The sequence below is a fragment of the Lotus japonicus genome, chromosome 2 (genome assembly GCF_012489685.1).
Source record: "Lotus japonicus ecotype B-129 chromosome 2, LjGifu_v1.2".
Classification (NCBI taxonomy): domain Eukaryota; kingdom Viridiplantae; phylum Streptophyta; class Magnoliopsida; order Fabales; family Fabaceae; genus Lotus; species Lotus japonicus.
In genome coordinates this window covers 77,047,053-77,062,202 of record NC_080042.1, presented here as the reverse complement: position 1 = coordinate 77,062,202, position 15,150 = coordinate 77,047,053, and the positions used below count along the sequence as shown (strand labels likewise).

The following is a 15,150-nucleotide window of genomic DNA, read 5'->3' as shown; positions in this document are numbered from 1 at the left end:
TTCTTTGAGAATGTAAGGACGCAATTTTAGTTACTAAGTATAACAATAACAATAACAAATTAATGCTTCTTATGTTTGAGGATTAATATGATTGGTCTTTCAATCCTCCGCCTCTACCACTCATATGCCCATTGTTGATGTTTCCTTCATATTGTGATCCATTTGGTATTGGATAGTATTGGTCCTAGAATTTTTTATTTGTGAGAAATTGGATCCCTTTGCATTGGATTGGTTGGTTGCTGTCCTTTTTGCGTTTGGATGTGGCTGGAGTTCTGATTTTTGTGTGGCAGATTTGGAAACAAAGATGCAATTTTTTGTTTGGCCAAGAACAACTTTCCTGTGTGGCCTTTCGGCTAACAGCTTCTGGTTTGCAGCAACAACTCTTGTGGATTCCTCTAACCTGCGGTTAGATCATTAGGTAGCTTGGCAATCTCCTATGTCTGGTTGGATTGCTTGCCAACCTCCATATTCCCGGGAATGTGTTTTCCAACCTTCTAACCTATGAAGCACGGACTCGGACACGGACACGGGCGGGAACGCCGACACGGCAAAACTCCAAAAAAATAGGATACGGGGACACAGCTAATATATATATATATATATATATATATATATATATATATATATATATATAAAGCAACATGAAAATTTGTTCACAAAATTAAGAGAACATTAGACAAGTAAAGGTTTATATATAACTTTCCCAAAGTATCAAGAACATGTATTGATAAAGGGGAGCCTTGGGAACAAAGTTTTTCCTAGTAAACTAATAACCAGCAAGGAGCAAAGGAAAATAAAAACACAAAAAAGGAATTAACAAATCTAAAACAGTAGCAGTAAAACACATACCAAGAAAAGCAAGGAAGAAGCCCCAAGGAGCTTCAAAACACAAAGAGTATGTGCTTCAAACATTCTCAAAGTTAAAACACAAGTTAATGTTATTACAATTAAAAACTTAAAACTTCAATCTTATGTCAATGAGCTTCACCAAAAAGAAATACTAAGAAGTCTCATTTTGCAAGTTAAGGACTTTGTCTCCATAAAATAAAAGAGGTAATCTATCTAGTGGCTTGCTCCTCCTTCTTGACCACCATCATCATTGAAAAATATAGCCTCTAGCTCCGGTTCATCAAGTGATAAATTAGCAACTTCAAGTATTCCACATCCACCCTCATCAAGTGATTCAAACGCATCTCCCGCTATATCCCACATCTTGGTTTCCCCTTCATGGTATTGTGGAGAACTTCTTGAAATAAGCCGGAGATTGCTATGAACAAATACTAAATCTTTAGCTCTTTCGGGTGTCATCTTATTTCTCTTCAAAGAATGAATGAAAGAGTATGTGCTCCAATTTCTTTCACTACATGAAGATGAACATGGCTGCCCAAGTAACTTAAGAGCAACTTGTTGTAATAGTGGAGCATGAGCACCATGAGTAAGCCACCAAGATTTAGCATCAATCCGTCCCCTATCTCCTAAAGAGTCAATGTCATCAAATCCTTCTCTTCCATCTGAGAAACTTGCAAACTCTACATTCACACGTCTCCTCACATCCACATCAACAAAGTACTTTCTGAAGCACTTCATCCTTTCACGAGTAATTTCCACATCTTGATGTGGACGAACTCTACTAGCATCTTCACTTAGCCATTCATGACTATAATATCTACAATAAATATATACAAAATATGGTTATATATAAATTCGAATAACATAGAGAATATAATTAAACATTATATTTAAAGAATATAGATAACAACCTTGGGTTCAAAGAGTGAGCTAAACAATGGAGAGGTGTGCTACTCTTAGTCCAACGATCAACTAATATGGAGTGCACTACCTCATAAAAGGTTGATACCTCCGACTCCGTCTTTCTTTCATACTTGTATATGACTTTCTTTACGTTTTCAATCATTGAATCCCACATTTCATATACTACATGGAGAGTTGAAGCATCCGTATCCATTTTTCATAGGAAATCATAGATTGGACTAGTGAATGAAAGAATGTAATCAACCTTATCCCACCAACTAACATCCAACAATTTTTCCCTCACAAGTTTGGCCTTTTCAACATCATCATCCTGGTAAGAATTCCATTTGTCACTAATGACCATCTCTTGAAGCCCTTTCTTTAATTCCCTAAACCTCTTGAGCATCACTATTGTGGAGGCAAATCTCATTGGAGCAATGGAAAGCAACTTCAAGGAATTGAAAGAATGGAAGATTGATAATCTCATAGAGTGGCACATGATGAAGTTCTTGATAAGCATAGCATCTTCAGCAATTTTTGTGATCCAAGAACATTCTTCGTAAACAATACTGTTTCTCTCCGTATTCTTGGCTGCACATATATTCTTCAAAGCAAGGTTTAAGGGTGTGCACAACACAAGGAGTCCAATAAATAGAAGGAAACTCAGATTCAATAATTAAACCTGCTGCCCTACACATAGGTGCATTATCAGTCACAACTTGCACCACATTTGAGGGTCCAACTTCTATTACAACCTCTGTTGGTCAATTCGCAAGTGTACGAATACCTCCGGGTTTTAAATTATCGAACCACAGGGAATTGGTGTGGCAATTCAGTTTAAGATTCAAGTTTAAGGTTGAAAAACAAGTAAAATTCAGTTTTAATAATTGGTTGTTTCTTGAGTTTGTAAAAAGACAAGTAATCAAGTAATAAAGCGATTGAAAAACAGAGATGAGATTGCCTTGAGTTCTTGCTCAACAAATTCAGTTTTAGCAAACCTTCCTATTCAATTAATCCTGAGTCTCTCCTTGATGTTCTAGCCTAGATAGTCATCTATCGATGCCTCGTAAAGAAAACCCTTCCTAATCAAAAGATAGGTTCAATTCCTTGATAACCTAAACATTTGCTAGAAGCACTAAGCATACAAATCAGGCCAACAAACCCTAACCCTTCCTCTATTCCTAGTAGCAAGTATAGAAGGAGTAATCTCACAACAAGTCCCAATTCTATAACAAACTATCGTTATGATTATAGAAAAGTAAGAAGCTAGCATGCATTCAAGCTTGAAAGATAAAGCATAGAAGTGAGATTCAAGGGTTTACTCAAAACATCATGAATAGAAAAGGATTGATAGCTAAAACATTCAAAGTCTTACAAAGAACCCAAAGCAAAAGGGGTTTTAGCCAAGCATGGCTATAGAATCCATACAAGAAAAGAAGGATAAAACCTGGAACATGGACTTGGAGAATGCTTCTCCTCAAGCTCCAGAGCCTAACCCTACTTCTAACTTATTTAGGAATGTATAGAAATGACAAAAGTTACAAAAGAAATGACAAAAAGCCTATTTATAGGCAAACAGGTCGAGTCTGGGCGCTCAGGCGCCAATTAAGCACGCCTGAGCGCCAATTCCAAGCCAAAACAAGCTCTCTGGAGGTAATTGGCGCTCAGGCGCTCAATCAGGAGCGCTCAGGCGCCAATTCCTTTCTAGCATTATGTCAACATCGACTCAATTGGCGCTCAACACGAGCGCCTGAGCGCTCTCTACATGCTAGAAAGCCTCTTGACCTTCTTCTTAACTCCCCTTTAAGCCTCCCTTCAATTTTCCAAGCCTTTTGACCTTCTTTCTTCATCAGTTTTCAGACCTAGCTGCTTGGGAACAAAGCAAGGAAAATATCTAGGAACTCCAAGAGATTATTAGCACAAAAGACCCTCAATTCAAGTAGAAAACATATGCAAGTCCTAAACTTACTTAAAATGCATGAAAGGTCCCTATAAAACTATGAAACTACCAAAACAAAGTAAAAACACAAATAAAGATAAAAATACATGAGAATGCATGAAACACTACATGAGACTCAACAAAAAAACTCAAAACAAACTAAGAAATGACCCTAAAAACACTACTAAACTATGGTCATCACACCACTATACTCAACGACAGCTCGCCCTCGAGCGTAAAAAACACTCGCTTGCCCTCAAGCGCAAGAAATGCTCCCAAAACAAGTGCTCTCAGCAAGGAATACTTATCACAAAACCGGGGATTTAGCAACTACAGCTGGTTCCAAAAGAAATACACAACAATCCACTTCATGCAACTTTTAGACAAAGGAGAGTGTAGAGTCCATCATGAGAAGCATATAGATCTAAAATTCCTAGGATGAGATATATATTTAGTGCACTGAGCACACAAGTAGTTCATAGGTTCTGGATATCATTCACTCAAGAGCAACCAAGATCAAACATGCACAAATTCAATGAGACTTCAAAGGGTTGAAATGTTGGCTTGGTGAAGTACAAGGTGGTTGGTCCCTAAGGAAGGCTAGAGCTTCAAGCATCTTGAGTGTGGTCCTATTAGTAACCCCGGAGCTTTCAACAACAAAAATTTTAAGCACAAGTCTCTTGACCCCTTTTTCAACTTTCTTTTCTTCTATTTTTTTTTCTTTTTGCAACTCCAACTTGATTAGGAGTCTCTTTTTTCCTTTATTTTTCTTTTTCTTCTTTTTTTTTACACTTTGGGCAAGAGACATTTCCAACTTAAATTACTAGCTCCAACACAATGCAAGGACAAACACTCCCCAAAATCCAACCAAACATCCGTCCCAATCACTTGGCTACAACAAATTCTCCAATAAGGCTCAAATGGGACAACTAAGGACAATGTTCAAACCAACAACTCTGAAGCTCAAAAACCTACAAGTCTCAAGAATTGTGCAAGTATCACAAAGCATGAAAAGAGTGAAATCAATACAGAACCAAGAAGTACGAGTGAGTCAAGATCCTCCAGGAAAATTATATGGTGAAGGGTCAAAGAAAGACCCTTATGGACTCACATCAACTCTATCCTTAAGAAACACTCGGAAGACCGAAGTCTCCTCCTCTCTTCCCCAAAGCATGCAACCGCTCATCCCCAAAAAAAAACAACACAAGTATTCACAAAAACATTTTCAACACTAGCAACATGTTAGAGAGCATAACTACGGGCAAAAGCATGTGAGTATAGGGATGTAAAGACCCAAAAATGACTCTAACTTACAATGCATGAATAAAAGAAAAATAAAAGCTACAAAAGAAAGATATGCAAAAATGCATGAGCTTAACTAAGGGAAAGAGTCAACCTCCTTTGCAAGTTACCATGGAGGCCTTAGACACACCTCCTACTCCAGAATTCAGGCTCTCATTCCCTGCAAAATGCAACAAACAAACAAGCAAAATAAAACAAGACTTGGGTTGTCTCCCAAGCAGCCCTAAGTTATAGTCCTAGGTGGACTCTCCTTCCTTTGATGTTAGGAAGGAAATTCCTTACCATCACACTTCTTACCACATGAGCAAGGTAGGAACCTTGCACAAAACTTTTGGAACATCTCCTCCCAAGAGAGGGTATCATCTAAACCATCATACCAAATCCTTGCTCCCCCCTTCAAGGAGTGAGGGAAGAGCTTAATCAAGAACTCATCACTAGTCACACCTTCCATATTTAAAAGGTGACTAGCTTGAGTGAATCGGGCCATGTGGTCTTGGAAATTCTCCTCTTTAGACCCCCCCATACTTGTTTTCACTAACAAGCTTGATGAGAGCTTTATTAAGCTCAACATCTTTTTCACTTACCTTGGGGATCTCCTTTGAAGACCTGGACAAGCTTTTGATCATATCACAAACAAAACCATCATTAATGTTAGTTTGCAAATTAGGATTGAAAACCGAAAATCTTACCTTGTCCTCACCAACTCTGAGAATGAGTTGACCCTTATCAACATCAATTTTAGCCCTACCAGTGGCTAAGAAGGGTCGACCAAGAATGAGAGGAATCTTAGCATCCTCCTCCATGTCTAGCACCACAAAATCAACTGGGAACACATACTTATCAACCTTAACCATCACATCTTCAATGATCCCATAAGGTGTTTTTAGGGATCGGTCCGCCATTTGTAAGGAGAGCATGGTCGGGGTGACCTCTCCTAAATTCAACCTTCTAAACATGCTAAGCGGCATCAAGTTGATGCTCGCTCCCAAATCACACAAGGCTTCAACAACAGTCAACCCCTCAATCTCCACTGGGATAGTAAAACTCCCAGGATCCCTTCTCTTCTTAGGCATTTTTCTTTGCAAAATGGCACTACACTCCTCGGTCATCATGATAGTTTCATCAACCTCACTCAACTTCCTCCTCTTATTTAAAATGTCCTTCATGAACTTAGCATAGATAGGCATTTGTTCTAAAGCATCGGAAAAAGGGATATCAATATGGAGTTTCTTAAAAACATCCATAAATTTTGAAAACTTTTTATCCAAATTCTTTTTAGCCAATGCTTTAGGAAATGGAACTTTGCTAAGTTCAGGAATAGGATCATTCATCACTCTAGTTTTAATAGGAACACTCATTTCCTCCTCAACCATCCTCTCACTTTTTCCTCCCTCTGCTTTCTTTTTTAACCCATTCAACACTCTACCACTTCTAGTAGTAACAACAACAGAATTTTCTTGTTCGGGATTGGGGAAAGTATCGGAAGGAAATTTACCTTGAGGCCTTTCGGCAATTTGCTTCGCTAGCTGGCCAAGTTGGTTCTCCAAGTTCTTGATAGCCGCCTCTTGGTTCTTATGGTTGTTGTTCATGCGGTTGATGCAACTCTCCAATAGCTCCTCTAAACTCCTCTTGCAATTCACCTTTCCAACAGCTTGTGTTTGGACAAGAGGTTCATGATTTGAGGATGGAACTATGCTTCCTTGAGTTATAGCTTTGGCTTCATTGCTCTCAGCATTAACAGTACACAAGTTACTAACATGAGGTCCACCACAAGACTTGCACTCCACACAAGTCATTCTTGCACCAATAGCCTTGGTCTCCTTAATATGCATTCGAATCTCCGCCACTTGTTCGGTGAGTTGCTTGTTGGAGGCCAAGAGCTTGTCATAAGCTTCCACTTCAAACTTACTCCTTCGGGTTTGGCGATCATTTTCAGAGTTCATGGCTCTCGCTGCCATCTTTTCTATTAAGTCATACCCCGCTTGTGGGGGAAGAGCATCGAACTCCCCATTTGAAGCCGCATCTAGGCCAAACCTCCAAGAGTATTGTAGACCATCATAAAATGTTGCAACCAATTCAGCTTGGGTGAGATTGTGTTGAGGACATTTCCTCAATAGCTTCTTGAAGCGCTCCCAAGCTTCATAGAGATTTTCCTCAGTGGTTTGCACAAAATTCATAATGTCTTTTTTCAGCTTCCTCAAAAGAGCTCTTGGGAAGAACCTTGTTGTGAATTTTTCTGCTAGGTCTTCCCAAGTAGTGATACTCCCTTGAGGTTGTGAATTCAGCCATTCCTCCGCTGCATCCTTCAAAGAAAATGGAAACAAGCTCAACCGAATTGCATCCGTCGGAACATTGTTCACACGGTAAGTGTTGCAATTCCGGATGAACCTCTCCATGTGAGCATGTGGATCTTCCAAAGTACCTCCACCATATTGGTTTTGGCTCACCAAGTTGATGAATGTCGGTCTCAACTTAAAGTTTCCCACTCCCTGAGGAAAGACAATGCTCCCGGGATAGTCATAACTCATGGTAGCCGAAGTGAGTTCCCGAAGAGACCGGTTGGCATTCTCAACTTCTTGTTCACATAATCGGAGGGTGATCCCCTCTTGGATTCTTGCCTTGATATGGGCTTGCATCTCCTCCTCCGTCATTTGGCCACCCATGGTGGTGTCTCTTGTGAGAGTAGCCTGAAAGTTTGATACTAAACAGAGAAAGATTAGTAGCACCAATTCTAGACAAGTTCAAAACAAAAATAAAACCACAAACTAAAAACTTAAACCAAAAACCACAAACAATTCCCCGGCAACGGCGCCAAAAACTTGTTGGTCAATTCGCAAGTGTACGAATACCTCCGGGTTTTAAATTATCGAACCACAGGGAATTGGTGTGGCAATTCAGTTTAAGATTCAAGTTTAAGGTTGAAAAGCAAGTAAAATTCAGTTTTAATAATTGGTTGTTTCTTGAGTTTGTAAAAAGACAAGTAATCAAGTAATAAAGCGATTGAAAAACAGAGATGAGATTGCCTTGGGTTCTTGCTCAACAAATTCAGTTTTAGCAAACCTTCCTATTCAATTAATCCTGAGTCTCTCCTTGATGTTCTAGCCTAGATAGTCATCTATCGATGCCTCGTAAAGAAAACTCTTCCTAATCAAAAGATAGGTTCAATTCCTTGATAACCTAAACATTTGCTAGAAGCACTAAGCATACAAATCAGGCCAACAAACCCCAACCCTTCCTCTATTCCTAGTAGCAAGTATAGAAGGAGTAATCTCACAACAAGTCCCAATTCTATAACAAACTATCGTTATGATTATAGAAAAGTAAGAAGCTAGCATGCATTCAAGCTTGAAAGATAAAGTATAGAAGTGAGATTCAAGGGTTTACTCAGAACATCATGAATAGAAAAGGATTGATAGCTAAAACATTCAAAGTCTTACAAAGAACCCAAAGCAAAAGGGGTTTTAGCCAAGCATGGCTATAGAATCCATACAAGAAAAGAAGGATAAAACCTGGAACATGGACTTGGAGAATGCTTCTCCTCAAGCTCCAGAGCCTAACCCTACTTCTAACTTATTTAGGAATGTATAGAAATGACAAAAGTTACAAAAGAAATGACAAAAAGCCTATTTATAGGCAAACAGGTCGAGTCTGGGCGCTCAGGCGCCAATTAAGCACGCCTGAGCGCCAATTCCAAGCCAAAACAAGCTCTCTGGAGGTAATTGGCGCTCAGGCGCTCAATCAGGAGCGCTCAGGCGCCAATTCCTTTCTAGCATTATGTCAACATCGACTCAATTGGCGCTCAGGCGCTCAACACGAGCGCCTGAGCGCTCTCTACATGCTAGAAAGCCTCTTGACCTTCTTCTTAACTCCCCTTTAAGCCTCCCTTCAATTTTCCAAGCCTTTTGACCTTCTTTCTTCATCAGTTTTCAGACCTAGCTGCTTGGGAACAAAGCAAGGAAAATATCTAGGAACTCCAAGAGATTATTAACACAAAAGACCCTCAATTCAAGTAGAAAACATATGCAAGTCCTAAACTTACTTAAAATGCATGAAAGGTCCCTATAAAACTATGAAACTACCAAAACAAAGTAAAAACACAAATAAAGATAAAAATGCATGAGAATGCATGAAACACTACATGAGACTCAACAAAAAAACTCAAAACAAACTAAGAAATGACCCTAAAAACACTACTAAACTAGGTCATCAACCTCTCTTATCTTTTTGCCAATGAAATCTTTATCTTTTACCTCATCTGAACAATCTACAACTTTTAGGAACATAGGCCCACTCTCCGTGACAGCCATAAAATTGATAAGGGGTCTCCTTTGTGGATCACTCCATCCATCACTAACAATAGTCAATGATAAGCGTATAATTGATGCACTTTATGTTTGTCTTTCTAAGCTTCATTATGTACATTCTTGTGCTTAATTGTTATGACTTAGCCATGTTTTGACCATTAGTGTTTATTTGGATTATTCATGGAAAATAGCTTAATTCTACACTTTTAGTTTCTGTGACTGTTTTTCTAGAACAGGTTGAATCTGGAGCACAAAATACTCAAAAAGGGTGAATAATATGTCGTTGGAAAGCTAACTCGAAGCCCTACAACTTTTATGTTCTGCATAATTCAAGAAAAAGCTTCTAACATGGTCCAAGTTGCCTTGCAAAGTTGTTGTCGCTAAACGTGCGAGTCTGGAACAATCTGTACTAAAATGATCATATCTTTGGCTACAAAACTCCGAATTAGGATCCAATTGAAGGCCCGCCAAGCTGACTTAAAGAGCTACAACTCTCATGTTTACTTCGATTGAAGATTCAGACTTCTTGTGGGACCCGCGAATGCCTGATTGTTCAGCAGCTTACTCCTTTATGTGGGCCCGATTTTGTGAAGATTTAGAAAAGATTTAGATAACAAAGATTGTTACTTGATGAACAAGTTTATTTATTAGTATAAATAAGTGAGTTTAGACTTTTGTTAGACCACCACATCACCTCACCATTATACCACCTCACCTCCTCCCCTCTCATATCTCTCCCTCTTTTCTAATATGAGTTGCTAAACTCCCTAGTTAGTCTTAGGATTTTTAATATTCTCGTGTTTGCAAACTTGAGGTTTTGTTCTTAATGCAAATTCCTTCTTTATTAATTCTCTTCATCTCTATTTCTGATCTAGGGTTTGCTTAATTCCGTAGTTTTAGAAATAAGAGTTGATGCATGTTCGCTTAGTTCATGTTAGTTCGTAACTGTTTCTTATTCGCTTAGTTTAGGAAACTGAGAATTGATTTTCGCTTAGTTAATCAACTCTCATGAATTAGGGAAACAATGAGGAAGAATTAATCTTTTGTAACCGATGAAGGTTTGTTGCACTTGAATGTCATAATCCGAGGACTAACACTTTCTTTTATCTGATTAAATCTCTTTTAAGTTTTGTTTGTTACTTTACAATCAAATCAATCAAACCCCATTTCTAATTGCTTTGTTTTACTCTATTATCAATTAATACTTCATCGAGTCCTTGTGAGATCGATTCTGGTGTTCAACACTTTGTACTGCATTCAAAGCAGAATACTTTGGCACGCACCCGCGACATTGCGTTCGTCAGTCACCCCTTTTTGGCTCCATGAATTCCTAATTGGCTCCAATAGCTTGTACACATGTCTTCTTTCATTTTCTAGCAAGGTTGTTCTCAACTTGTTATAACCAGGAGGTTGATATCCACTTATAAAATTATTGCATGCATAAGCAAATGCCTTTTTGTAATGGGGATTTCTTGCAAAATGAAATGGCAATCCAAAAGAATAAAACATTCTAGCAATTCCATAATCAAGTGTCCCTCTACCTTGCATATTGAATGCATTTTCAAGAGATCCAGATGTCTTCCTTTTTTTAGGATCAGCGGTAGGACTCTCACTAGAAAGCAGGGGCAAAGATGTTGTTTTGGGTTTTGACTTCTCAATCATAAGTGTAGCCTCATTGTCTAATTTCTGCATATCAATAAGCTTAGCTTGTGTTAGCTTGTCACAAAATCCAACACCCTGTCTTGGAATCTTCAATAGATGAGCTCTGACTATAGTGTAAGATCCATGAAAGATTTTGTTACAGAGCTTGCATTGGACTTGAAAATTCCCACCCCCAACTCCTGCTCCTTTTGTCTTTGTTACAAAGTTATTTAGAGGCTTGGTGACATCCCCTTGGTCAACTTGACTTGAAGAAGCCATTTCTATCATGATTTTAAACAAACACAAATTTAGGGAAAGTAGAAAATTGGACAAAATACCCTGAGTTAACAGCATAGGTTCCTTGTTTATTATAGGGCCAAATGAAGTGATCACCTTGCTGGGTCCAGCTAATGGGAGTGTTGAGAACTTCCTGGACTCTGAAAGGGGGTATGATATATCTAATTTTATCTAGGTCCCATCTCCTTTCTTCAACCATTAAAAGATTCTTAACCAGAAGATCCTGATGGGGTGTGCCCCCTAGAATAACTCCTGAGCTGATCCAATTATGTTTCCAAACATCAATACGGTTACCATCTCCTATGAGCCAAAGACCATGCTTAAGGAGAAATTCACGGCCTTGTAGAAGGCTGCTCCAACCCCAAGAGGAGGCTCTCCCTCTAATAGCATGAAAGAAGGAGCCATTTGGTAAATATAGTGCCTGTAGAGTTTTAACCCAAAGAGAATTGGAATTATGGAGAACCCGCCAGGCTTGCTTCGCTAAAAGAGTTGTATTCATAAGCTCAAAATCTCTAAATCCCATGCCGCCTATAGATTTGGCATTAGAGAGAATTTGCCACTTCCTCCAATGAACACCCCGATCCTTCTGGCCTTTGTTCCACCAAAATTGGGCCACTTTGGCACAAAGGTTTTTGCAGAAACCCTTAGGAAAACGAACGATGGACATCGCGTACGATGGGATAGCTTGCAGGACGGCCTTGATCATAATCTCTTTACCTGCTTGGTTGAGGAGCTTGCCCTTCCAACTCGAGATTTTTGTGATAATCCTTTCCTTGATCCAGCCGAGGGCTCTTCGTTTCGACCTATCCCATTCAGCCGGGAGGCCCAGGTATCTACCGGGGGAATCCCAAACCTGCATATGTACAATGTCAGCAAGAATAGCCATATTACCTGGGGAAACGTTGCTGCCTCCTATAATGCCAGATTTGAGGGTATTAATCCGCTGTCCAGAGGCCATGGAGTAGAGATTAAGGATGTTTTGGAAAGCATAAAGTTCTTGTTGATCTGCCTTTGCAAAAAGGATTATCCTGAACTTTGCTTCCTTTTTTTCAAGAGATGGAACATTTCTTGAACTACTAACAAATTATCCTGTATTTGCCTCCCCCCAACAAAAGCACTTTGATTGGGGGAGATTAAATTCTTCATAGCCTATTTCAAACGCAGCACCATGATTCTGGAAATGATCTTGCACACAAAGTTGGTGCAACTAATAGGTCTGTAGTGGTTTAGAGACTCATGATGATTGATTTTTGGCACTAAGACAATGAGCGTTTCATTAATTTCTTTGGGAAGGCATCCAAACTGGAAGAAGTTACGAATGGCAGAGCATAAGTCCCCTTTGACAGTATCCCAGTGGTTTTGATAGAATAAACCACTGTAGCCATCAGGCCCCGACGCTTTGGTTTTGCCTAAGCTGAAAGCTGCCTCCTTAATTTCAGAGTCTAGAACCAGTAGTAGGAGCTTATGCTTCAGGTCAGCAGAAACAATAGAAGGAATTTGTGCTAGGCAATCCTCAAGGTGAGAGATACCTTCACTGGTGAAAATCTGCTTAAAATAGGACAAAGCTTCAAAGTTAATCCTCGTTTGTCCCTCTGCCCATGTGCCATAAGCTAATTTAAGTCTTAGGATCCGATTCGAATCTCTACGCTGGACCGTCGAGGCATGGAAGAATCGTGTATTACGATCTCCCCAAGCAAGCCATTTAATCCTCGACCTCTGACCCCAATACACTTCTTCCCTCTTCCAGAGCTCTTTGATTCTTGCTTTGACATTGTGAACCTCAAGCCAATCGATGTTGTCATGGGCCTCATTCTGGAGTAGCGTGAGCCTAGATTTCAAGCTATTAATTTCAAGCTCAACATTCTTGAAATTGTCCTTGTGCCAGACTTCAACAGCTAGTTTTACCAAACACTTTTTCAATGGGATAACTTTTCAACTATTAGCTTTTCAGTTTTCAGTTAGTTTATATCACCTTTCAGCTTTCATTAGCTTATAAGCTTCCAGCTAGCTTTTTCAATGTTTGGCATGCCTAGCTGATAAGCTAGCTAAAAGTTTATTAAAAAAGCTTTAAACTATTGGAAATAAGCTCTTTTACAAACACATTCAATGAGCTTGTAAGCTAGTTAAACAATAAACTAGCTCAAATGACATATCAAACATATCCTGCTTTATTTATGTATGGCTATGATTACTTATATTTATTCCTTCTCATGTATCTTTTTTCTTAAACTTATTAAAAAAAATGAACGTGATAACATTGCGTGAGAGCAAAATTCTATTTCAATTTGCATTTTTATTGGTTGAGAAAGTTCTCTGGAAAGCCAAGACTTACATTAATATACAAAGATAGGTTAACCAAAGCCACAAGATTTGAAGTACAAGGTCGCTTGGATTATGTAAATATTAACTGTACAATGAGCCAGTTAACTGGCTGCCACTCGGTTCCTCGGACAAGCTTCTTGGAGGAAGATTGAGAAAGCATCTTCATGGAACCTTCAATTTCAATCCAACCTCTAGGACTATGTTGAAGAGGAAACAACAAGGAGGGGTCGGTCGGAATAGTAATCATTATGATTGAGAAAGCATCTTCATGGAACCGATGCTGGATGACTTGGGATTGTAATAGTAATCATTATGATTATATTTCCCTGCAAGGCAAGGAAGCACATGCAATCTATCTTCCCTTTGGTATCACAGGTTCACAGCCCATTTGCTAATAAAGATCGCTCAACCTTTCCTATGTAATTCACGTGTCTTAATATTTCCCGATCTTCATTAAATTTATTTTTAGAGTAATGTTACTCAAAGTCTCAAACATATAAATATAATGTTACGAATAAAAAGGAAAAGACCTGATAGTACGAATGATTATATATCTATACTGTAACAATTATCCCTGTTTCTCACACACCACCCATTTTTTTTTTTGAAACTGGGGAATGCATTAACGAAAATCAAGATGTCATAGAGGCTAGTACATCAACAGTAATCAAAGACTCCAACTCCGGCGGCACCTCCTTAATCCAAACTGTGTTATGGAATTTTGAGGAGTTCTTAGCCAAATGATCAGCTACAGAATTGCCGGTACGACGAACAAACGAAAAAACAAAATACATAAAGGAGGAGACTAGGTCTCTACAATCACTAATAATAGAAAATAAATACGAATCACCCTTCTTCGTCCTCTGCCAAGTCTCAAAAAGCGGTAGACAATCCGTCTCGAGACATACCCTGTGGAAGCCGAGATCCTTGGCCAAAGAGAGAGCCCATCGGAAAGCTAAGGCCTCAGCAACAATAGGTGAGGGAGCATCAATTGGATAAGCTACTGCTGCTGCCATAACTTGAGCAAAATTATTCCTAGCAATAAGACCAAGACCTGTGGCAGCATTCTGAACCCAAGAGGCATCAAAATTAATTTTAATGACATTCTCACCAGGTCTGGTCCAAGAAGCCTGCGTCAGAGTATTACGCGCCACCGGTGGCCCCTCCATGCTGACCTCTACCGCCGTCGAGAGAAGGCTGTTGAAGCGCGCCATGATAACATTGAAATCCGGTAGCTTGTGTTGGTGAATAACAGCGTTGCGCACCTCCCATATGACATACAGGAAAGTGAAGCACCTCCCACCCACCTGTTCATCCTGCGTATCAAGTATTTGCTGCAGAAAATTAGCAGGCTCCTCACATGACCGGAATCGCACCCCCATGGGTGATGCAAACCACCATCGGGCCACCCACCACCCATTTTAGTTCTTGGGTTTCTTGTCAATTTTTAGTCGTACTAACCAGCGCTGCTCGTTAAAAATTGAAAGACGGAATGAGGCTGCTATGTTCAAAGTTGAGATATTTTATGGGTTAAATTAGTTATTTTAGTTTTATTATTACGTTAATAAGAGAGTGGCATTGCATCTATGTGAG

General features: G+C 39.3%; 1 protein-coding gene and 1 non-coding gene across 2 annotated transcripts; one reads left to right on the top strand and one right to left on the bottom strand.

The window, feature by feature from the left end:
• Positions 1 to 1,062: 1,062 nt before the first annotated feature.
• Positions 1,063 to 1,966, bottom strand: LOC130737057 (uncharacterized). Its single transcript, XM_057588827.1, has 2 exons — positions 1,761 to 1,966; positions 1,063 to 1,666 (listed from the first exon to the last, which is right to left on the bottom strand). The coding sequence occupies exons 1-2, from the start codon at positions 1,964 to 1,966 to the stop codon at positions 1,063 to 1,065; spliced, it is 810 nt and encodes a 269-aa protein (XP_057444810.1).
• A 5,115-nt stretch (positions 1,967 to 7,081) lies between these two features.
• On the top strand, positions 7,082 to 7,188 carry LOC130741524 (small nucleolar RNA R71). Its single transcript, XR_009020418.1, has one exon. It is a non-coding gene; the product is annotated as a small nucleolar RNA R71 (small nucleolar RNA).
• The last annotated feature ends 7,962 nt before the right edge of the window (positions 7,189 to 15,150 follow it).